This window comes from Callorhinchus milii, unplaced genomic scaffold (genome assembly GCF_018977255.1).
Source record: "Callorhinchus milii isolate IMCB2004 unplaced genomic scaffold, IMCB_Cmil_1.0 Scaffold2, whole genome shotgun sequence".
Classification (NCBI taxonomy): domain Eukaryota; kingdom Metazoa; phylum Chordata; class Chondrichthyes; order Chimaeriformes; family Callorhinchidae; genus Callorhinchus; species Callorhinchus milii.
The window spans coordinates 82,615,820-82,640,492 of record NW_024704743.1 but is presented as its reverse complement, the minus strand read 5'-3'; the positions used below and the strand labels follow the sequence as shown (position 1 = coordinate 82,640,492).

The 24,673-nt window shown below is 40.6% G+C and overlaps 1 protein-coding gene across 3 annotated transcripts; it reads left to right on the top strand.

The window, feature by feature from the left end:
* The first annotated feature begins 9,488 nt into the window (after positions 1-9,488).
* On the top strand, positions 9,489-20,182 carry LOC103183215 (kelch-like protein 38). 3 transcript variants are annotated; one of them, XM_007900562.2, is made up of 5 exons: positions 9,489-9,788; positions 12,320-12,438; positions 14,012-15,371; positions 17,732-17,837; positions 18,442-20,182. In XM_007900562.2, exons 3-5 carry the CDS (start codon positions 14,013-14,015, stop codon positions 18,729-18,731), a joined length of 1,755 nt encoding a protein of 584 aa, XP_007898753.1. In that variant the 5' UTR covers positions 9,489-9,788; positions 12,320-12,438; position 14,012; the 3' UTR covers positions 18,732-20,182. The 3 variants fall into 3 exon arrangements, with proteins under 3 accessions (XP_007898753.1, XP_042188488.1, XP_007898754.1); XM_042332554.1 differs by having other exon boundaries at positions 12,320-12,448; XM_007900563.2 differs by lacking the exons at positions 9,489-9,788; positions 12,320-12,438 and adding an exon at positions 12,740-12,760.
* The last annotated feature ends 4,491 nt before the right edge of the window (positions 20,183-24,673 follow it).

Below are 24,673 nucleotides of genomic sequence, written 5' to 3'. Positions count from 1 at the left end.
ACCCCAATCCCACTGCCCCCTCTCTGGATCTCTTTTTCCTCTTTCTCTCTGTCTCTCTCACTGATCAATAACAAAATCTCCTTATAATAATAATCCTTGCATTTGATATAGCTCTTTTCACGTCTTCTAGATGTCCCAAAAAGCTTCACAGAATATACTGTAAAGTGAATTGACTGTATATTTGTGGGCGAACGTGGAAGAAACAGTTTCAATTCCGGGCAACTGACAATGCAAAACAAACTCACTTTCTCTTTCTCTCCTCCCACTACAACTAGTGGAGTGAGTATGAGATATAGCTAGAGTTTTGATTTCCTATCATCATCTGCCTGGAATTGAAACTGACTCTCAAGGAGATCCGGTTGTAATTTCAAAGAGAGAGAGAGAGAGAATGAGAGAGAGAAAGAATGAGAGAGAGAGAGAGAGGAAATAAAATAGAGTGGGAGGGAGGGAGATAGAGAGAGGGGGGAAAGAAAAATAGAGAGAGTAAAAGAAAAGCAGAGAGAGAGAGAAGGAAAGAAAAACAGAGAGGGAGATAGAGAAAAACAGAGATGAAGGGAGAGAAAGAGTTTGAGAGAAGAAAGAAACAGGGAGGGAGTTAAGAGTGTGAGAGTGGGGGGGAAACAACGAGGGATGGAGAAAAGAAAAATAGAGAGAAAAGAAAAAGAGAGGGAGAATCCAGAGTGAGAGAGAAAAGAAAAACAACAACAACTTGCATTTATATAGCATACCTTACGTGGGACAGCATCCCAGAGCGCTTGAGGGAGGGAGAAAAGAAAAATAGAGAGAGGGAGAGAAAGAGTGAGAGAGGCAAGAAAAAAAAGAGTGGGAGGAGAGAGAAAAACAGAGGGAGAAAGAGTGTATGAGAGAGGAAAGAAAAGAGAGAGAGAGTAGAAGAGTGGAAAATAGAGGGATGGAGTGTGAGAGAGGAAAGAAAAATAGAGAGAGGGAGAAAGAGTGAGAGAGAAAAAGTAGAAATAGGGGGAGAAAGAGCGGCGGATTGAGAAAAACAGAGAGTATGAAAGGAAAGAAAAATAGAGAGAGCGAGTGAGAGAGAAAACAGAGAGAAAGGGAGGGAGAGAGGGAAGGAGGGGGGATTGAGAGAAAGAAAGAGCCCTGGAAGTCTGATTACTCTCGGTGCACCTCCATGTCCCGCCAGCGCCTTGGGATGCCCTCCCGACGTGAAAGGCGCTCCATAAATGCAATCTTGTTGTTGTTGTCCCAGGCCCACTCTGACTATCGGGATAAAGAGATCCCACCTGATCCCCTCACCCCCCTTCTACTTTGACTATCCTCCTGGGGTCGGGGAAGCGGGGTCTTCTTGGAGATGAATTAGCTTGATATTCTGACATTCTGTTGCCAAGCATGTCTGAACTAGACATGTCTGAACTGGACATGCTTGGCAACAGAATGTCGGAATCAAGCCTGGTTATTAGGCGATTGGGATTTCACTTTCCGGGAGTAATAATCCCTTCAAAAAAACAATATTATTTGGTCACTCAATCCACGACTGTTTATTTCACCCACAAAAATATACAGTCAATTCACTTTACAGGATATTCTATGAAGCGCTTTGAGATCAGGCACTTTATCAAATGCAAGGATTATTATTATTAGAAGTCCCTTATTTTAGAGGCGAAGCCATACGTACACTGACTGTCCAGATATGCATACAGATTTCCAAAGCAGCAGTGACACGCAGACTACAACCAAAACAAAACACTGAATCTCAGAGTTTCTCTCTAATAATTACCACTTTCTGTTTTATGGTCTCTTTACACTGCATACGAGGGAGAGGGCGAAAGAAACAAGCAGCCAAACAAAAACATATTCAAAGCCAAGTGAATACTTCATACTTTGTTTGTCGAATAGAAAATACTGTGTTCGGAGAATAGCTTGCAGAATTTAGTAACAGCAAAAACAGCAGGGGTGGGCAAAATACGACCCGCGGCCCATATCTGGCCTGCCAAATGATTCTGTCCGTCCCGTCGTTGTGTCTAGCAATAGGAAAAATTATAGTTTGTTCAGTCCCAGAAAGTCCCACAAATTTCGCATTTGAATCAGACCGGAAACATCAGCCAATCACACTGCTTAGTTGTGCGCACGCTCCCTTAAGTGTTGAATCAGGCTGACGTCAGAAATGTACGGATCGGCAAACTTTCAAACACATGCACGGCAACCGCAGCAATATTTTTCACTGAAGAGGAAGTTAACTCAAAATGAGTTTATCAAAAAAGCGGAAAGTGGATGCTGAAGGCCGAATATTCAACAAAGAATGGACTTCTACATTTTTTTTTACCAGTGTGGGTGGAAAAGCTGTGTGCTTAATTTGCAAAGAAAGTATAGTAGTGTTCAAAGACTACTACTTGAATCACTATTTTGAGAGTAAATATGCTTGCAAATATAAGAATGTTTCTGCTGAACACAAAGGAAAAAATGTTGATGAGATGGTTGTTCGAATGCAAAAAGAGCAAAGCATTTTCACAAAACAATTTGCATCCCAGGATGAGATTACAAGAGTAAGTTACGTGATTGCACACGAAATCGCCAAGAACAGCAAACCATTCACTGAAGGAGAATTTATAAAGGAATGTATGGTTGACTCTGCTTCGATTTTATGCCCAGACAAGAAAAAAACGTTCGAGAACATTAGCTAGTCAAGGCGAACTATTGTGAGACGTGTCGAGGATATCTCTGAGAACCTGTATCTGCAGTTACAAAATAAAGTAAGCAATTTTGCATGTTTATCACTGGCACTCGATGAGAGTTGTGATGTCAAAGACACAGCCCAGTTGATAAATTTTATTCGTGGTATCACCAAACATTTTGAGCTCACAGAAGAATTTGCATCAATGCAGTCAATGAAAGATACGACAACTGGAGAAGACCTTTTTGGAGGCAGTAAATAAGTGTATCTTAAAATTAGGAGTGGAGTGGAACAAATTGATGAATGTGACCATTGATGGAAGCCCAAATCTGAGAGGCAAAAATCTTGGGTTACTGAAAAGAATTCAAGATCAAGTCAAAGAAACAAATCCAGAACAAAATATTGTTTTTCTACACTGCATTATCCACCAAGAGGTCCTCTGTAAGAGTGTTCTAAAACTAAGCAATGTCGTGGACACAGTCATGAAAGTGGTCAACTACATTTGAGCAAGAGGATTAAACCACAGGCAATTTGTAACTCTGCTTGAGGAATTGGAATCCGAGCACACGGATGTATCACACAAATGTTCGATGGCTTAGTTTAGGAAAGGTCTTGAAAAGAGTGTGGGAACTGAGAACAGAGATTGATTTATTTTGGGGCATGAAACAAAAAGTTTCGGATTTCCCACAACTGAATAATGCAAATTGGCTCTCTGATTTTGCATTTGCCGTTGATATCATGGGCCACATGAATGAACTGAATTCAAAACTGCAACAGAAGGTGGCCTTTGCGCACGATTTGTATTGCAGGGTCAAGTCATTTATGACAAAATTATTTATTTTATGGCATCAGATAGGAAACAGGCAGTTTGCCCACTTTCCAATTTTGTAGCAGATTACTGTTTGCGATCAAAGCCTTAAGAAATATATTTTGTCACAACTTGACTTCCATGCCGCATTTTCTCGGCGATTTCAGGATTTCAATTTGATCAAAAATGACCTGTCTTTGGTCACTTCACCTTTCTCATTTGATGTTGACAAAGCTCCATTTGACCTCCAATTTGAGCTTATTGACCTGCAATGTGATCCATTGCTTGCGGAGCAATTCAAATCAGTGCCATTTCCCTGTTTTATGCTTCTCTTAATGAATATACTTTTCCAAAAATAAAGGCTCATGCCCAGGAGATGTTTGTGCTGTTTGGATCAACATACATATGCAAGGAGACATTTTCTGTGATGAAATTCAATAAATCAAAACATAGATCTGTGCTGACTGACGACCACCTTGCAGCAGTACTCCGCATTGCAACAAAGGCAATGTTACCTGACTTCAATTGTCTGGTTAACACACATCAGCGCTTTCATTCTTCCCATTGACTGAGCTTCTCACATTCTCATCAAAATGTGAATGAATGAATAAATATCGAATGAATGTCTTCTCAATGAGTTTTTTTAATCTAATCTAATTTTAATGAATGTCAATTATATAGACTTTATTTTATGCATGTACAAGTGTAAGACTTGATTTTGAGCTATTATTAAGCATTTGCATCGATATTAAGTTTGTGGCCTGCAAAGCTTACCAAAACTCGTTGAAGTGGCCCGCCAGCCAAAATAATTGCCCACTCCTGGTATAAAGAAAGCAAGTGCTGAAATTTTTTAAAAAAAACATTGTATCAACAAGTGGAGTCCCATAACTTAGTGATTAGAGCACTCGCCTCACAATAGAGAGGACCTGGATTTGATTCCCAGGCAGGACAAAACCTTAGGCCAGTTTCCTTATTCCACACACCTCTATTTACCTAGCAATAAGTAGGAACCCATTTGTTAGTCAATTTCCGGATTGCTTTATGGTGGTAATAATCCTCCCACCACCCCCACCAAAAAAAAATCACGGTTTGTGGGACACTGCTGTGTGCAATTGGCTGCCGCATTTCGCCCACAAAATACACAAATAATCCACTTTACAATATATTCTATGAAACGCTTTGAGACATCTCAACCATGTGATAAGACACTATAGCAAATGCAAGGATTATTATTATCTGCTCTAACAATACAGAAAGTAACAAACACAGCAATACTCACAGCGCTCTCTAGTGGTTTGCTGGAAAACTAATCAATGTTTTTCTCAACAGCCTTATGCAGTACACAAATTATAATAATAATCCTGATAATAATCAATATTTTAGACTGTTATGAGATAGATTACTTTTACCTCTCCAATGATGTGTTATCATTAATCATAATAATAATCCTTACATTTGATACAATGTCTGTCTTTCATTCAGGAGGACATCTCAAAGCACTTTACAGAAAATACAATAAACGGTAGTGATTGCATTTTGTAAGCAAATGCAGCAGCCAATATGAACACCGAAATGCTCCACCAACAGCCATGAAGTGAATGACCAATTTTATCTGGGGGATTGTTAGCAAGGACACTGGGAGAAACTCCCTGCTCTTCACAAATAGTGTCACTGTATCTTTAACTTCTAACTGAACAGAGACCTCGGATTGATGACTCATCTGCAGGTTGTTGCAATACTGACATGATCGCAATCCTACAGCACGCGGATGAGGGGCATAACTGATGCCCCTTTGCGCTATCGGAAGCGTTCCCATTTGGTGTGATTAACAACGAAGCTCCCTCTGCTGGTGGCTGCGAGCTGAATGATCATTCTGATATAACTATTGTCAATGTGTGCCAACATGTGTTGTTGACTGCACACTGTAAAGTATTATGTGGGCCAGTGCCATAGGGCTCTGTTGCTGTCAGCCACTCTGTATGCAGGTCAATTACAGTGCAGGTACACAGTGATTGATTTTATTTTCCATGTCTCCTCTGCTATGCTTCGTCTGAGCCAAGTCAAATAATTTTCCTGGCACTCGATGCACACACATAGAGCTGAGTCCCTGAAATGATTGACAGTTTACCAAGTGACCAACTGGGATTATCGAATGGGTACCTCTTATTAGAAATTAGATATGAAAATAATTGACTATGATTTTCCCCTCCCCAATTTCTATTTTTTCAAAACAACGCAAAGGTGATCTTATGATCTTAACAGAAACATGTCCAAGAGCATTTTAACTTTTTCAGTCCTGTTTGACCCTCTCAGCTTTCATAATTTGGATGTTTTCCCATCATTTAATGTTTTTATTGGAAACAGAGTCAAAAAAATGCCACTAGCTCCTTGACATAATTGTTTAGCTGCTTTGCCACAAGTTATACTCTTCAGTAAGTCTCTCCACCAGCCCCCCATCCCACCACTCTTCCCTTCTCCACCCATTCCCCCTACTACTGCTCTTTCTTTATTCCAAATCCTATAAATATTTTGCATAACCTCAAAAGTATATTGTGTGGATGTTCTACCTTGATTGTTGTGAGGTGCAAAAACAGAAGTATAAAGTTGGCGCTGTTTTGCTTTGAAAGTTAATTTGAGCTTCTCTTGTCCCGTTTAGGGGCCCTACTTCAATGAAAAATCCATTCTAAACTTGTTTGCAATATGTGTGAAGTTTATTTTATTCTGGTAATCTATTTGGGGACAGTGTTGTGTGCAAATTGGCTGCCGCATTTCCTTACAAATACACAGTTATTGCGTTTTACAGTGAATCCTGTGAAACACTTTGAGACATCCTCCCAAGGGGGAAATTTATATAAAATGTAAAAACACTTGTTATTTACATCAGTGATAGCTCAGAATCAACAGTGAATTTCACAACACATTTCATCAAACTTACCCTGATTGGTTTACAGGTTTACTGAATCGCTTTAAAACATTCTTAGAAAACCTAGATCTCATTATAGGACAGATGGGGCAGAGCTATTGACCATCAAGTCCTATATTTATAGCTTATGTAAGGGAAACTCTATGTTAACAAAAAGCCTCTAAGTAGGCAGCACCAAAAATCTATGAATATTTTTCCTGATACTTTTCCCAATCAGGCAAATGAAATTACTCCTTAAACACTGTATATCACTGATTTGTTTTGGTCAGCTGGGTATTTGACATATCGGGAAACCAATCACTATGCTTAAGAGTATATCCAACCTTAAATTTCATGCATGTCAATTTCTTCTGGTTTCCTGCCAACAAACCTCCAAATAAAATTAGTTAGTTGTTTTATGGTTGTTCGTGGGACATAACTTTACGCAATTGGGCTCCCACCTTTACCTCCAAATACACAGTGACTCCACTTCACAATACATCAGGCTTTGGGCCATCCTCCTGACACGAAAGGCACCATACCAAATGCAAGAATTAATATTAAAACCACATAGCTTGTCATTAAGAACGGTGACTGAACCATTATCACTGAAAACAACAGCCTAAATAAATTAAGTTATCTGTGAAAATAAAACTTTAAGCAAATATTTTGCTTTTAATTGATTGCATTGGTGAGCTGTCATTTATATAAGGATTTAAATTTGGATCTGAAAGAAATGATCCCATTACAAACATACTTCCCCAGTATTGACTGCAATACATGACAATGCCAAACATCAGGGCTTTGACCCTCGCCAGATAGAGCTGAGCTTCATGGAGACACAAATAACGATGGCTCCATTGGAGACAAGGTTAAAGGAACATCACACGCTCTTCAGCAGTTATGAAAAACTAAACTGAACTATGATAAACTGTTAAATTTATCAATGACATGTTTGACATGAACTGTAACACTCTCAATATTTCGTATTTCAAAGCAAGGTTGAAACAGAGGTCAGCAACAGTGGAAGTCAAATTTGCAGACAGAAACACATTCTGTTCCACAGAGGAGGATACTGCACAGCAGAGAATCCAGCCAAGCAGTTAAGGCTGTAGTCTATCTCCTGCCCTTTCTCCATTACATGAAAGAATCCAAATTTGTCACAACTTGCTTCTTTAGATAGAAAATAATGACCACAGGGATGACAGGTAATATACTAGCCTTACTTTGAGCCTTACAAATACAAACAGACCATTAATGAGGGAGCAAGAAAGAGAAATATACAGAAAAAAGATGAAAGAAAAAGTTTAATGTAAATTTTTTAAATAGTTATTTGAGATGAAACCTTGAATTATTCAGTAACAGTGGAAATTAAACTCATATTTCCACAGGTACGATTTCAAAATGACAATGAAAGAGAAATTTAAGTGACTTTCTTAATTCCAATTTTTAAATTGAAATCATGCTATGAGTTTTATCAGTGAAATATCCTATTATATTCCATCAAACTAATTTACTAAATACAGTAATATTAATAATCTTTGTATTATAAGCCTCCACCAGCTCGCCAACCTCCGATCATACCATACACCTCACGCAGCTTTAACCCTTCTCCACGCATTCGTCACCTTCCACCTCAATTTTTCCAATGCCACCTCCCAGGTCTCCCCAGCTCCACCAATAAAATCGAATTAACCAATTAATTCAATTCAAAACACCAGCGCTCTCATCCTCACCCATATTAACCTCTGCACCCCATCATCACAATTCTTGCCAAACTACACTGGCTCCCCTTTGTAGAATGGATCGATTTCAAGATCCTCAGACCTGTGTACAAAGGGTGATTAACAGCTGGAGCTGGTTACCAGGAAGGGTAGTGGAGGTCAGTACCTGAACTTATTTAAGAAATAGTTTGATGCTGTGATGGAAAGGCAGTGTGGTTGGTATTCTGGAAAATATGAGGTTGATGCATACATGAGGGAAAAGGGGATAGAAGAATATAGAAGAGGCTGATAGGAAGGTGGAGATAATGTGATGTATAAACACCATCAACATTAAGTTGGGCTGAATGGCCTGATTTTGTGCTGTACAATCTATGTAATTCTATGATAAGACCAAGGGGTTTCTTTTGTTTTCAAAATAAATGTTTTTACCAAACCTGTTCGGATTTTCTGAACATGAAGCAACAAGTTGTGCAGAGTAGAGGTTAGACTCTGACTTGGTGCCTTTGATTAGCTGAGGTCAGCTATTCACTATATAAACCCATCAAGCCATCAGAGATCTCCATTATAACTGTAAAGAGATCTCATGGCTTACAGTGATACCCCACTGCAAATGCTCTGTTTCTTTCTCTGAATGGATTAGAGGTATCTCTGGAAACATCTGCAATTCAGAAGAACAATACGAGGTATTACTAGAGACATCTTAAATACAGAACCAGGACGTATCAATGTTCTTTTGAATAAGAGTCATAAAAAATTACAGCATAGTTTTGTCCCATTTTGTGTGCGCTGACTCTTTGAAAAGCAATCTGTTAAATCCCGTTTGGTTGCTTTGATTTTTCCCTTATATAAGTACATTAATGGGAATCATTATCTCAACATATATGTATGACAGATGACCCAATTCTTCACTGTCAACCAACACTATATCCCTGCAAGCAAATAACTCCTCTTTAGATATCTATGAATGTTCCAATGAAAGTGCAGAACAACATATTGTAGTTTCAGAACTCCGAGAGGTGAAATTGCATAAACGTATTTACAAACTGCAAGAACAGTCTCCTCACAAACGGTACAAACTGCTGACAGCATTTCTCACACAAGAGAAACACAACGCATAAACAACAACAGGTTGGAGTTTGAATGTGCTGGTACAAACAGCAGTGCTTTGGAGACATTATTAGACTTAGCAACAGTGGGCAGCTGGGCATCTGCCTGTTTCCATTGGACTTCCCCTCTGCTTTATGTAGGCTAAGGTGCATGTTGGTGTCTATTTTTGTCTGTAAACAGAGTCAAAACAACATCCCGAGTGGCTGCGTCAAGTGGTGTATGGTTCATCTTACCCCCTGAGCAGGAGGCAAGTGAAGTCACAAGTGCAGTGATCTGAAAGTACATGTGGTTCTATTAATATCCATGGAATGAATACAATGTCCTGTGTCTGAGCGTTCAGCTAAATACAAGCACCATCAAGGTTACTTGCTTACAAACTACCCCCTGAAAACATTATCTAGAAATATCCTTCACCACAGCTAAATAAAGGCTGTTAGTTTTCTTTTTTGTGTGTGTGTGCATTTGAGTGTCTGTGTGTGTATGTGTTTGTTGCTGACAATTGCTGAAGACATTGGTTCAGTTAAGAAGGTCCGAGAAAGAGTGCAGCACAGAACAGAAGCCTGCTGCTGACTATAAGCAAGTGAGCCACTTGGATTCATATAGGTAGGTAACTGGTGTCAGACATGTGTTGAGAGTGAAGAACTGGGTCATCTGTCATACGTACTATACTGTATATGTTGAAATAATGATTACTGTTAATGTATTTCATACGTTTTATAAGAGAAAAATCAAGCTTACTGCAGTTAATGGAATATCTTGCATGAATTATATCAATAATTGATGCTTGAAATTGTTGTTTTATATGAAATCCATTGCATCAAATTACAGGAATATTAATGTTTCAGAAGAGTACCAGGTAAATGATGTATTGTTAAAGATTTGAGTACTCTGGTTATGCATTTTGCTACAAAATTTGAATAGCAAAAGGTGTTTGGCACAGAGAGCAATTGCAACCCACTGTAACACTAACTTGTATTTATATAGCGCTATTCGGGTGGGCTGTGTCTCAGAGTACTTAATAGTGGCAGAGCTTGATGTGAGCCAGGGAGAGGCGAGAGGTAATCGTAGACACGGTCAAAGTGTAAGGTTTTCAGATGTAATCTGAAGACAGGCAAGGAGGGGCCAAGGTGAAGGGACTGAGGCTGAGAGTTCCAGAGCTTTGGGCCGTAGTGGCTGAAAACATGGCCGCCGATGGTGGAGCAGAGGAGATGAGAGATGTGTAGAAGGCCGGAGCTAGCTGAGCGAAGTGGGCTGGTCCTGGAGCAGAGTGTAAGCAGGTCAGAGAGGTAGGGAGGAGTTCAGGCATGAATTGTAAGTGAGAGGATCATGAAATTGATCCGTTCTGCAAAAGGGATAATAATGATAGTAATAATCATTGCATTTGATACAGCGCCTTATCACATCATTGAGGTGTCTCAAAGCACTTCACAGAATATACTGTGTATTTTGTGGGCGAAACGATAGGATGATGATAGCACGCAGTGCTTTCCTCTCTCACATGTTCCATTGTGGGTAAGGCACCCAGCAGAGGTCAGACACTTCCCCAAAGTGAGCGTGGGAAAAATCAGGTAACACCAGTCATTGCTCTAGCTATAACCTACCTGGAGCAATAAGTACAAGGTGCAGTGGAGAGTAATGAAGCTCAACCCCATGATAAGAGGGTTGAGTTGCAAGAAACAATTAGGTAAGATACAGCACTTCAGACTTGAACATAGAAATCTCAGTGAGGACTTTACAGAAGTATCTAAAATGTGAAAATGCGACACTGAAATGTAAATGAACAATACATTCAATTGTGTCAGGGTAGGAGGAGTAGAGTGCACGGGTTCAGAATGTGGAAGGGTATTTTTGGAATAAACGTTGGACATAGGCCTCACTGGATGTTAAGGCCTTGGAAGGGGTGCAGAGGAGATTTACGAGGAACATACCAAGAATGAGAGGCTGTGGTTATGAAGAGAGACTGGAGAAATTGGGTCTGGTTTCATTAGAGCAAAGAGTTATGGGGATGTGGAATGACCTATCAAGTAAGGTGGCAGAATCAGAGTCCATTGTAGGTTTCAAGAGGGCAGCAGAAAAGGTATATTAAATAAAAAGGCTTTAATTGGTATGATGATAATGTATGGCAGTGGAACTGAATGGACAGCTTGCTCTGAGTGCCACTGCAGACACAATGAGCCAAATGATCTCATTCTGTGAGGTAAATTTCTATGATTCTGTGATAGAGCTTCTTTAGGAAATGACTTGATGCTGTGATGGGAAGACAGTAAAATGGGTATTTTGGTAGGATAAGATTAAATGTCTTCTCCATTCAAACCGCTCATGTGAAATTCTTGGGTTACCTTTGTACATCTACAAACAGCTCACACTTCTTTGTCATTATCAGGGCCTACAAGTAGATCTCCAGCAAGTCTGCTGGGCTGGGGAGTCTGTGGTAGAATAATAATAATAAATAAATAATAATCCTTGCATTTGATGTATCACTTTTCACTTTTCAAACCACTTCACAGGATTTTCTGTGAAGTGTAGTAACTGTGCATTTTGCAGGGAAACACAGCAGCCAAGTTGTGCACAGCAATGTCCCACAAACAGCCATAAAATGAGTGACCAATTTTATTTGGGGGATTATTGGCCAAGACATTGGGAGAAACTCCCTTCTCTTTTCAAATAGTGCTACTGTATCTTTAACATTCACCTGAAATGGGAGACGGGACCTCTTTTTAATGTCTCATCCAAATGACAGATATGTTGGGTAAGGGGAATTAAATACGTTTTTTTACAAAAAAAATTAAATGAATGGCATGTTATAAAGCAAATGTAAAAATGTTTGGCATTTACAAAGCTAAAGGTCAGCACCCAAATGTCTATTGAAACTATTTTTACAATTTGAAAAAAATGCACACACTAGGATTTAATACTTGTGAGACTGGTTGTAAACCAGCCAAAACTATAGGGATAAAGTTGGATTTTGTTAAAGCTGCATTTTGTTAACTATCTCGAATGCAAACAACCACTAGGTGGCAGCGCAATTCCCCCTCTTTTAGACCACATTGTTACCATCTTACTTGTCATTATTGTAAATTGCATACCTTAGAGCACAGTATAACTTTTTGTGTGTAATATTATTGATTTCCTAGGGTTGATCTGCTGAAGAGGGACTGAAACCATCCTCTCCCCGGACAGATATTACCTTTTTGCTGATCGGCCCCTGAGCCCATAAGGGGGCATTCCTCTCCCTGACATCACAGGATTTCGGGTACAACATTGTATTGTATTCTCCATGTTTTCTTAATAATATTTTCATTTAAAATACATGGTTTAATAATAATAATCGTTGCATCTGATATAACGCCTTATCATGTCTTTGAGACATCTCAAAGCGCTTCACAAAATATACTGTAAAGTGAATTGACTGTATATTTTGTGGGCGAAACGCGGCAGCCAATTGCGCACAGAAGTGTCCCACAAACAGTCGTGGATTGAAGTAACCAGTTTGTTATTTTTTTTTGGAAGGAATTATTACCCCCGGAAAAGTGATCCACAAATCGACTAACAACCAGATTCCTACTTATTGCTAGGTAAACAGAGGCTTGTATGGATTAAGGAAACTTGCCCAACATTTTGCCCTCCCGGGAATCAAATCCAGGTCTCTCCCTGGCAAAGTGAGTGCTCTAACCACTGAGCTACGGGATTCCACTTCATATAGTGGTAGCAGCTCTAGAATTAATATTGAAGCAACAAAACTAGTCCAACATTGCCCAGACAAATAAAGGCACTTCCAAAGCTCAGGAAATTCATGGGTAGTCTGGTCTTTACCCTTTATTCTAATGACAAAAATAAATACACAATATAAATTTACATTTACAATCATGTTGAGAGGATGTGTTAAGGGGCTTGACAATCTTGCCTTGCACCTGAGCTGGGAGCCAAGGGGGATGAATGGGGAAAGATGACCAAAGGTCAAAGAGATAGATCTGAAGATGGACCTTGAAAGATGTGAGGGACGGTGAGAGTTGAAGGAATTCACCCCAGGATGATAGCCTGACTGCTGTGGGTAGGGTGGGTAGGGCTGCGGGCATGAATCAGGCTGCCGAGGGACGGGAAATATATGTTTTAAATGTTTTTCTTAACAATAATTAATAATAATCCTTGCATTTGATATAGCGCCTTATCACATCATTGAGATGTCTCAAAGAGCTTCACAGGATATAGTGTAAAGTGGATTGACTGTGTATTTTATGGACGAAACGCCATCTCATCTAATCCACTTTCCTGTTCACTCCCAATATTCACTCCTTTTTTTATTTTTCAAACATTTAGCTTTATAAAATTCTCTTTTAAAAACAAATAATGGACTCTGCTTCAGTTACGATTTGTGGCAAAAATTTCCACACACCAAAATGTTTTTTTCTGCATTTGAAAATTTAAAGCAACAAATTATAAAATTCCATTTCATTAAAATTGTAAAATTCCACCAGGGTCCGGATTAATTCTATTCATGTAGCATTTCAGAGAGTGCAGAATTAGAAAAATTGTTTAATTCAGTTTCAACTTTCTATCCTGCTTTCTGCAGTTCCTTAAAAGTTCTTTAAAAAAGCGACTTCAAAACCAAAGACTGTATTTAAGAATTTGACAAATTCTGTGAAGCGCTTGACATAGGAATAAGGTCCTATATCAAATGCAAGGATTATTACATAGCTATTAAATGTTATGTTAATAGAATAAATCTAGACCCAGGTGCAATTTCTCCCCAATATGTTTTCTGTTGCAAAAAATAAGATTATCTTGTGAAAGTCCATAATCTGAAAAAAAATTGTTCATTTTTTCAGCATGGATGAAGATGGTCAATACACTGATCTTCATGACTATTTCCACTTCAAAGAAGACCTGTCATGTGACTTACTAGAACAACTCAACAGTTTAAGGCAAGAAAGTTCTCTGACAGACGTCCTTCTTTGTGCTGGTGGCAAGGAAATCCCCTGTCATCGAAACGTCCTGGCATCGAGCAGCCCTTACTTCAGGGCTATGTTTTGCAGCAACTTTAAGGAACGCTTGCAGTCACGGATCCATCTACTGGGCATCTGTGTGGATGTTCTGGGCCAAATTGTGGATTACGCTTATACTGGTGAGATTATTATAAATGGGGGAAATGTTTTGTCTTTGATGGAAGCGGCAGACATTTACCAATATCCGAAGGTGCTGGAAGCCTGCTCCTTGTACTTGCAAAATCACTTAACTCCTGAAAACTGCTTCAGCATGGCAAGGCTAGGGGAAGTATTCAACTGTGAAAGTCTTTATAAACAGGCGAGGGCTGTTACCTTGCAAAATTTCCCCCAAGCATCTGCATCTGAGGACATGAAAGAGCTCTCCTGTAGTGAGCTGGCTGGCTACCTGGGTGCTGATGAACTATGTGCTGAGGAAGAGCAAGTTTTCGAGACATTGACAGTCTGGATCAACCACGATCCAAAGACCAGGCAGGGGTGCATCCATAAGCTCTTCCAGAAAGTCCGGCTCCAATATGTCCATCCCACGTACCTCTTTCACTTCATGCTCAATAACCCTTTGATTCAGTCCTCACCTGTTTGCAGAAGTATCCTGGAATCAGCCAGCAGGTTGCTGTTTTCTTTGAGCCCTGCGGACACTCCTGACATCAAGCCCATGTGGTACGTCCCACGTAGATATGCTTCCCAGGAGTTTCTCATCATTGTTGGAGGGAGGAAGGATAACCAGCAAATGAGGGAGACCCTATTGTATGACCAGAGCAGCCAGCAGTGGCTGGGACTGGCCAAACTTCCCGTGCGCCTCTACAAAGCTTCTTCAGCGAGCTTACACAGTAATGTTTATGTCCTCGGAGGGCTCCTCATCAATAATAAGAAAAGAAGCCTAAGTGCCAGTGTCTACTGCTTCTCTTTGAAAACGAATGCATGGAGGACTGCAGAAGAAATGTTGGTGCCATGCTACTCTCATCAGAGTATAGCTCATAAAAACTGTATCTTCTCACTGGGAGGAGTTAGTTCAAATCAGATGATGCTGAACACGTTACAAAGATATGACAGTATTTTCAGCATCTGGGAAAACATGGCACCCATGCCTGTGGCAGTGCTGCACCCAGCCATTGCCGCCAAAGATCAAAGGCTTTATGTTTTTGGCGGAGAAGACATCATGCAGAATCCTGTTCGCCTTATACAGGTATGTAATCACCAGCCCCTTTGTGCACTGATCTTTCGTGTTCAATGAGGAGTTTATTCCCCAAAACAGTTCCTGCTTTGCAACTCAGAACTCAAACCTTAAACATGGTCCAATACACATAATCTCAGCAGATTTTTTTTAATAACTCCAAGTATTTATCAGAAAGATATTTTGGGGGTCAGCCAGGTGTCTGACACATGTGGAAATCTATTATACGCAAGACTACCCAAACCAAACTGAGAATTTAGTACATCCCACCTATATTTGATACTCCTAAAATAGGTTTTGAGAGGTTAAGTAGTGAAAGATTATCTCTGCCGGTTAATGAATTGGTAAACATGTCGGAGGGGAGGGGGGAGGTGTCACATAAATCTATGTTTGTAACATTTATATATTATAAACTCAGGTTTGTCATTGGAAGTGTTAAGGAAGAGTTTCAAATGATTTGCCCTTGGGGCTGAGACCATAAAAATATTTAAATTTGAACTGAATAAGTTTGAAGAGGAACAACAAAATAAAATGAAGAGTTAACAAGGAACTGTAGCTCAGTGGTTAGAGCACTCGCCTCGCAAGAGTGACCTGGGTTCGATTCCTGGCAGGGCGAAACCTTGAGCAATTTTCCTTACTTCACACGCCTGAATTTTTTTTTAAAAAAATAATAATTTGGTCGCTCAATCCACAACTGTTTGTGGGACACTGCTGTGTGAAATTGGCTGCTGCGTTTCGCCCACAAAATATACAGTCAATTCAATAACAACAACAATAACTTGCACATATGTAGCGCCCTCCATGCCGGGCAGCATCTCAGAGCACCTGAGACATGTTTATACTTTGCAGTATATTCTGTGAAGCGCGTTGAGAAGTCAAAAGCACTCTATCAAATGCAAGGATTGTTATTATTATTGTAACTGTGACTAGAGTAGTCAGCTTAGAGGAGGAGCCAGGACCAGCATGGGCTTGATAGGCCAGACTGCCTTCCTGCTCGCTGTAATTTCCATGACTAAGAGACCAGCAGTTAAGTGTAGATGATTTTCAGAAACACATGCCTGTAACTCTAACTTTGCCACTGTTGTGGACATGATACATTTCAATGTAAAACATATCAGTTATTTCTGTTTAGTACTTTGTTATATAATCACTTAGGCCTTAAGAGCTATCTGTGGGTCAATTCCCTCCACCTCACACCCACAGAAACCCCTCACTCCCTTCCACCCCTCCCCTACTTGCCCAGTAGGCTGTGTGAAACACTCTTCCTGAAATGAAAGACACGATATAAATGTAAATTGTTGTTGTATTTTGTTTCATGTATAACTGGTACTAGTGAACACAATAACTTTATGCTGGAATTAGGACTTTGAGATCATTAAAGCACTCAATTGTCTATCATGCTTAATCAACTTTCGGGACTCTTGTTTCAGCATTGGACTCCATTGGAATATTATTTTTACCATAAGAAAGAATGCACTTTTTATGGGTTTGATTCAAGAGGAAGCTGGGTCTCATTTTAAAATGGGTTAAGCTTGCATGTTGGATCATTTTTTAATTAGTTTACCATTCCAGTGATAAGAGTTTAAAACCTATGTAGTTGGAATGAGGATATTTGCTCCTGGTTTTGCTTATTGCAAAATGAACCAGTGACCAGAGCAGAAATTAGTGATCTTGCTGCTGAGCTGGTTTAATAACAGCTGAATGTTCTACTTTTGCACACGGGTATTTTGCACATGGGACTTTTGCACACAGGTAATGATGAGACGAGAAAAGGCCATTCGACCCATCCATCGCCAACTGTAAACCCGTCCTGTCGTGGACTTCATTCCAAGTGCATGGGGAAAGCTCCACTTAGAGACTTCCTGGGCCAAAAGCCAACCAAACGAAATAATCTTTCACTCCCGCATCTCTGCTATTCCTACCTGAGCCTCCTTCCCTTCACAAATTATATTCCCCTTTCCCCATCCCTGCAGCACAGTGCTCCATTGGGCCTGACCTAACCCTTTATCCTGCAACACCCATCCATTTTTATTCCTGAAGCAGTTTATTGACTGCTTTTGTTAGGACTAGTTATGGCTTCAGCAGAAAGGAATTGGGAAATGAGATTGTTAAAAGACGTTAATATTTTATATCCAGTCTTCTCTTGACTGCTTAGCCAAGTGCCCATTCCTACACATTATCTTGGTTGTAGTTACAGATTGAGACAACCTGACCTGCTTTTGGCAGCAAACAAAATAAGCCATTATAACTCCAATAGCAGGCTTGCTGCTGACAGCAGCTAATAGCCTTAGCAATGTTAACAACAAAGTTAAGATACTGTAAAATCATGACTTTTTTTGTTTGAAGTATAATAAATCTGTGTTTTTATTTAGATTTACAACATATCTAGGAATATGTGGTTCAGAATGGAGACCAGGATGGTGAAAAACATCTGTGCTCCTGCAGCTGTGATTGGTGACAAGATAATTATTGCTGGAGGTACGATAGACCATAAGGACAAGGATAAAGTTGGTTTCCTGGGTTTATATCTCACTGACAACCTTGTTGAAGGGTTTCAGGAGATCAGAGGCTGGAGCAGCACCCTGAGAACAGGGAAGTGTTGATAGAGGAACAACGGCAATACTTTAATAGCAACAATTTTGAGGTGTTTGTTCACCTAGTTCTGTGCTAATTAACTAATGATCTATGTGCTAATTAACTAATGACAATGCCTACAGTTCAGCAACTTGAATATGTTAATATATTGCTTTTTGTGCAACCTAGGCACTATATAAAGAGTAGTTAGGAGTAAGCTATCTGAAGGCTTGCTCTAATGTTCGTAAAAAATAAAGCAAAACAGTGAATTTTTAAAAATTAATTATAAAGGGACTGTCTCAAGACCTTCCTCTTTGACCATGCCTTCTGTCTCCTTTCATCCCCACACCCCGACTTCTCTTGGTCACCACCCAAATCCAACCCATAGCTCAAGTGCAAACCCTTGACTGTCCAGCACTTTGGGACTTCCTCCCGACATGAAAGGTACTATATAATGCAATTTTTGTTGTTGTTCTTGATTGTTTTTTATGTTATCTGTTGCCCTCAGGGTACACAAGAAGAATGATTGCCTTTGACACAAAGACAAGCAAATTTCTTAAATGTGCGGGTATGAAGGAACGGAGGATGCACCATGGAGCCACTGTTATAAACAACAAGATCTACGTCACTGGGGGCCGCTATATTACTACTGGCAACAGCATCGAAGACAGTGACTCATTTGATTGTTATGACCCTGAGCTGGATACCTGGACATCCAAAGGAAGCCTTCCACACAAGCTGTTTGACCATGGGTGCCTTACACTGCAAAGTGTTTCTTACAAACCACATACTCTGTAAGCACTATGTAAGGCGATGATAAAAGATTCTAAGTACGGGGCCAGTGGGGACTAAAAGTGCACGCATGATTAATCCTCTATGTGTTTCTTGTCTTAATTAGCACGGTGATCACTTTAAGGAATAATAACATTTATATTTATATACTGTAGCACCTTCAACATCTGGAGTACTTCTCAAAGCGTTTGACAAAGCTGGATGGGCACCCAAACTGAGGGTGGGGAATAATGTAAATTTTGTCCCAAGGTGTACAACACTCATCTAGATATGTACTTTCTCAGTCATTTTTAAGTTAAACATACTGGGAGCATACTTACAACTCTGCTGGACCTGTGGGATAAAAGAAGACAGGAAACTGTTCCCTGAGTAACAAGCAATGTGTTACCATGAAACATATGCTTCTGGTTATTTGGAATTCAGAACAGTAATTGTTGGAATGCAGCCTGGCTTCAGCACCAACTCTGGACTTTGCTCCAACCAACTCTGAGATTTGTCTAGTGGAGAGGGCAATCTCTTAAAACCCCAGTATGCCCCATATATACCCACATGCAATGTCACCCAGCTACTGTGTCATTCAGCATTACATCAGCTGTATGTTGACATTGTTGGGTTACAGTTTCCAGTGCAGCAAAGTTAGGTTATGTTTCTGAGTAGGTTTGCTCTATGATCAGTGTGCTGACTCCACCAGTACACAACTTTCAGCAGCACAAGATCATCACAAATCAGATGTCTGGGAACTTGCAGGGTATCAGAAGTTGAGTAGGAAGAATCCCTGCTTCCAGTGACTGGTCTACCCTGATGATGATGATGAGCCAGGCTGTCTGCTTGTCATCAGTAGTGCCCTGACTCATACCTGGCTCGGAAAACAGACTATGCAACCCACCACTGAGAGCTGACGGATCTCTGACATTCCTTTGCTAAACGTGCGATCTTGGATCCATCTTAATTCTATTTAATTATATCCATCTTAATTCCCTCTTTGCCCTTCCCACAATCATAAAACTTTACAGCGCAGAAGGAGGCCATTCGACCCACTTGTTCTCAGAGGAGATGTACTTTCAATCCCATGCCCAACCAAGCCCACACACCTTTTCAAGCTTCTAAAGGTTATATTCCAGGAGCATATGTGGTGAACCATACTATTCTTTCACCATTGACTTACAAAGCACAATTGGTGGCAAATGCACATAGGAAAACCTAAGCAGTTTGATGTTTATATATAAATGTACAGATAATCTTGTCAAGAATATTTGTATTTTTTAAGTTTCTATTAAAACTATTCAGTTTTTATTCTCAGTGTCACTTTCTTTATATTATGTTTATAATTTGTTTTTGTATTTCAAGTAAAAACAGCTTTGATATTGTAAGGGCCATAGGAAATGATACTTCTGTATGCAAACATTTCTTACTTTGCTGTAACTTAGTAACAATAAAGGTTTTTTTGTTTGATTAAATTGCAATTTGTCTTGTCTTCATTAAACGCTGCTCAGTGGGAGTCAGACTGCAATAACCTCAATTCACTTAAAAATATTTTGGATCAAAAGATCACAAGATTGTTTTAGTTGAAGAAGGCCCTTCAGCCTATCCAATCTCATCCCTCCACCCTCCAGAACATTCACCCTATCATTTGCCTGCTCTCCTTCCCATTATGGCATCAATCTGCTTTTTAAATGAGTCTAGTGTCCTGACCTCTACCATCTTTCCTAGCAGCCTGATCCAGTTATTAAATAACCTTCTGCGTAAAGAAAACCTTCCTGTCCTGAAATTGCCTTTACAGCTCTAAACTTGTGTCCCCTTGTTCTACTGTTTTGATGCATCTGGATAAAGTATTGTTCTGGGTTTACTTTTTCAATCCCATTTAAATATTTATACACTTCTGAGGTCCCATCTGCATCATCTTCTCTCAAGACTGAAGATCTCTAGCTTGTCTAACTGTTGTCATAGCTCTAACACTAACATTCTGACTCTAACACTGGGGATCATCCCCATTGCTCTCCTCTGCACTGTCTCTGGGGCTGGGGCAGCCCATTATGGAATTCAAAAACATTTAAAGTTAATTTAAAGCTCAGTTCAGGTCATTTTCTGCTCAACTAATAATAATAATCCTTACAGTTGATATAGCACCTTTCACATCAGAAGTGAATCACTATGAAGTATAATGACTGTGTAGTGGTAGATGAACACAGTAGCCAATTTGCACAAACAGTCATGAAGTGAATGACCAATTTTATCTGGGAGATTGTTGGCCAGAAACTTCCTTTCTCTTTTGAAATAGTGTCATGGGATTTTTAATGGCCACCTGAACAAGCAGATGGGACTTCAGTTTAACATCTCATCCGAAGGATGGGACCTCCAACAGTTCAGTGCAATCCAGCACTGAAATGGATTGTCAACCCAGATTGTGGGTTCATCGTGCCAGGGTGACTTTCTGACTCAGAGGCGAGAGTGCTATCAACTGAGTCAAGTCAGGCTGACACTTAAAAAAGAATATGAGGGAAGAGGGACTGCCACTTTTTAAAAAAATGATACAATGCACATGTGCAGAAAGTTTCTCAGTTTGTACACTCTCATTTTCTTTTTGCCACTGCAACAACAAACAAAGGTGTTTGGATATATGTATTTGTTTTTCTTATATGCATGGACTAGTGAACAAGGTTACCCAACTGATGATGGTCCAGATTCTAAGGGGGGGAAATAATCCAATTCCTGTCAGTCCTATCCCATCCTTTCTGGATATCTGTTGTCCCTGTAAGATACTGACATGCTGATTTGTCAGGGGAGGGGAGGATGTGATATGATCTGATGGCTGTTAATCTATGTGTGAATTAACACTACAGCTTCAGAGTCACTTGATATCTCAGTTGATAGAATTCTTTAACCTGGATCAGAAGTCTATGGAACTGAGTGCCAGATCCAAGAAGCCAGCTGATATCGAGGCTGAATGCTCTATTTGGAAGAAAGATTAAACAGAGGTTCTGCCTGGCTGTTCTGCCGGTTCGGGTAGACATTAACAACAACAACAACAAGATTTCATTTATAGAGTGCCTTTCACATCGGGAGGACATCCCAAGGCGCTGGACAGTTGGGTCAGGACCCGAGCAGGGGGGAAATGGTCAGGGTGAGGGGAGGGACGGGAGGGAGCGAGGAGGGGGTAGTGAGTCGAGAGGGGAGCTGAAGGCATGGTCAAAGAGAAAGGTCTTGAGACCGGCCTTGAAGGAGGAAAGGGAGGAAGCGGCGAAGGCACTGGGGGATGGAGTTCCAGAGCCTAGGGGCTGAGAGGCTGAAGGCCCGGTCACCGGTGGTAGGGCGGTTGGGGCGGGGGATGTGGAGCAGACCGGAGCCAGAGGAACGGAGGGTACGGGCAGGTAAGTAGGGGGATAGTAGGTGGGAGAGGTAGGAGGGAGCAAGGCCATGAATGGCCTTGTAGGTGAGGATGAGGATCTTGAATTCGATCCTCTGGGGGATGGGGAGCCAGTGGAGGCGATCCAATCAGGAGGGCCTCAGTTTTGCGCACTTTGAGCTGAAGAAAGTTGTCTCTCGTCCAGGACTCGATGTCGGACAGGCAGGCTGTCAGGACATCGGTGGTTGTGGAGTTGAGGGTAGAGGAGGAAAGGTAGAGTTGGGTGTCATCCGCATACATGTGGAAGTTAACCCCATGTCTGCGGATGATGTCACCAAGGGGGGAGCATATAGAGGGTGAAGAGGAGGGGACCGAGGACAGAGTCCTGAGGGACACCACATGAGACGATGCGGGGGCTGGAGGAAAAGCCGTTTGTGGAAACAAAATGAAGACGGTGGGAGAAGTACAACCTAAACCACTCAAGGACAGGGCCTTGAAGGTTGAGGTGGGAGGACAAGCGGTGGAGATAGGATAGAGGATAGGAGGATAAAGATCCCATGGCACTATTTCAAAGAGAAAGGAGTTTCCTCTATGTCCTGGTCTATATTTTTCCTGTGTTGAAATATACCGACGATCATCTCAGGGTGCCTTGGTATATTTCAAACATCAACCGAATGATCCAGAAGGTTTGATAGTTGAATGGTTAAATGTAGCTTTGCTGGACGGGCTGTGGTTAGCTTCTGATTACATTTCATGTTTTCCTGGGAAGAAGTTGTCCATATCTCTCTCTGTGCAAAGCAGCCTGCGAAGGGTGGGGGCTGTCTCTGTGACAAGGGGAGGTGGAGTTAGAAAGACAAAAGAGATGTAACTTTGAAATAGTTGGGGTTGTGTAGAGGCTCAGTGCACTTCCCAGTGAAATCGATATCGATTCTACTGTATCTATGTATCTATGTACTGTATCAATGGCAAGCTATGCGGATTTATCTGGTTAGACTCCAGCAGTATCCAATGAACACTCTGGGGTCCCCAAGCCTTGACTCTTACCAACCTGCATCTAATATTTTCCAGAATTATGTAAGCAGGATGTGTCCCTCCTGGGAAAGAATGTGTATTCCATTCCTACAATCTATCTCTGGGATTTCCACGTGTAGGTGGGATGCATGGAATCCTCAGTCTGGTTTGGATACTCTTAAGAATTGTGGTGGGTTTCCGCATGTGTCAGACACTCGGCTAACCAAAAAGATTTTTTTTTAAATTTTCTTTCATCTAAATTGACCAATTTCCCCCACCCCAGCCACAGATTTATTTAACAGCTAATATATCTCATTTCTGGCTTGGGGACACTACTGGCACACCTCAGCTACCACACTTGCTTTTAAATCAAATGAAAAGTATTAAAGCATATGGGAAAAGGGCAAGGGAGTTGGACTAACTGTATTGTTATTTCAGAGAGCCAGACCACCCATGATGGGCTGAGTAGCCTCCTCTGTGCTTTAAAATTTCATGATTCTACGATTCTAATCAAGTGCCTTCAAAAGCAACATTATGTGAAGTATTTGAGACATGATAAGATGCTGTATCAAATGCAAGCATTTATTTTTCATGCCAGAATTTCTGAACTTCAAAACTGAATCCCATAGAATAGGCAAACATGCAAAAAGGAAACAGTGGTAAATGACATGAGATGTATTTTTTAACCAGCTTCATAAATTTATTTATAAATGTGAGATTAAGGCAGCTTGAATGACGACTGATCACTAGGTTGGCTTCTCAATTTACAGCCCAGGTTATTTTTAGTTCAACCTAACACTGTCCAGAACACAACAGTGTCATGTGAGAGGAAAGTAGCTGATGTCCAAGCTGCAATGATTCTGATTTCCAAAACAGTCTCTCAGGACAGGTTTTGCTTCTGACATAAATGTAATAGAAATCATATACTTAACTCTTCTTCCTGTGTTCAAACTTTGTCAAAGTGTTTTTTAAGTCAACTATACTGTTTCACTGCTCCTGATTGCTAGATTGCGTGAGGGACATGACCACACATTAATAATGGCATTGTTGCAATACATGTTTCTTTGATGACTGTATCTGGGGATGAAAGTATTTGATGCCTTGGAAACATGCGGAGTAAAGATGTTATAATTCACCTCTGCATCCTTAGACTAAAAGTATGGGGGAGGGGGATGGTGGGGGAAGTGTGTGAAACCAGCTGTGTGTCTACTCACAATTACTATCCAGTGACCTCTGCTGGAAGGTGAAGACAAGATCAGGTTAAGCTGGAAGCTCCCACAGGCAAATACGTTGCTGACACTCACTATACAATCACAGACATGAAGAATGACCGCTTTGTGGAAAGATCACTTTAGTAATAATGACAATTAATGGACAACCTAAAGGAAAGATTCCAGAAGTAGAAAAGGACCCTGGGAAAGAAGCAATGGATCAAGTTATTGGGGTGTGTTTGGAGTGTATTGACGTGAGACCCAAATAAATCGGGTCCATCATCAGTAGGGTGAAACTAACCTGTCTCACAATGGTCTAAACACACTCTGGTTAAAGTCGGGAGAGGGGTGGGAGTGAGAGGAGATTGGAAAAACAAGGGAGG

Coding starts and splice junctions, on each gene's coding strand:
- LOC103183215 (XM_007900562.2), top strand. CDS start 14,013: ATGGATGAAGATGGTCAATACACTGATCTTCATGACTATTTCCACTTC. Junction 15,372..17,731: donor ATCCTGTTCGCCTTATACAG/GTATGTAATCAC, acceptor GTTTTTATTTAG/ATTTACAACATATCTAGGAA. Junction 17,838..18,441: donor CAAGATAATTATTGCTGGAG/GTACGATAGACC, acceptor TGTTGCCCTCAG/GGTACACAAGAAGAATGATT.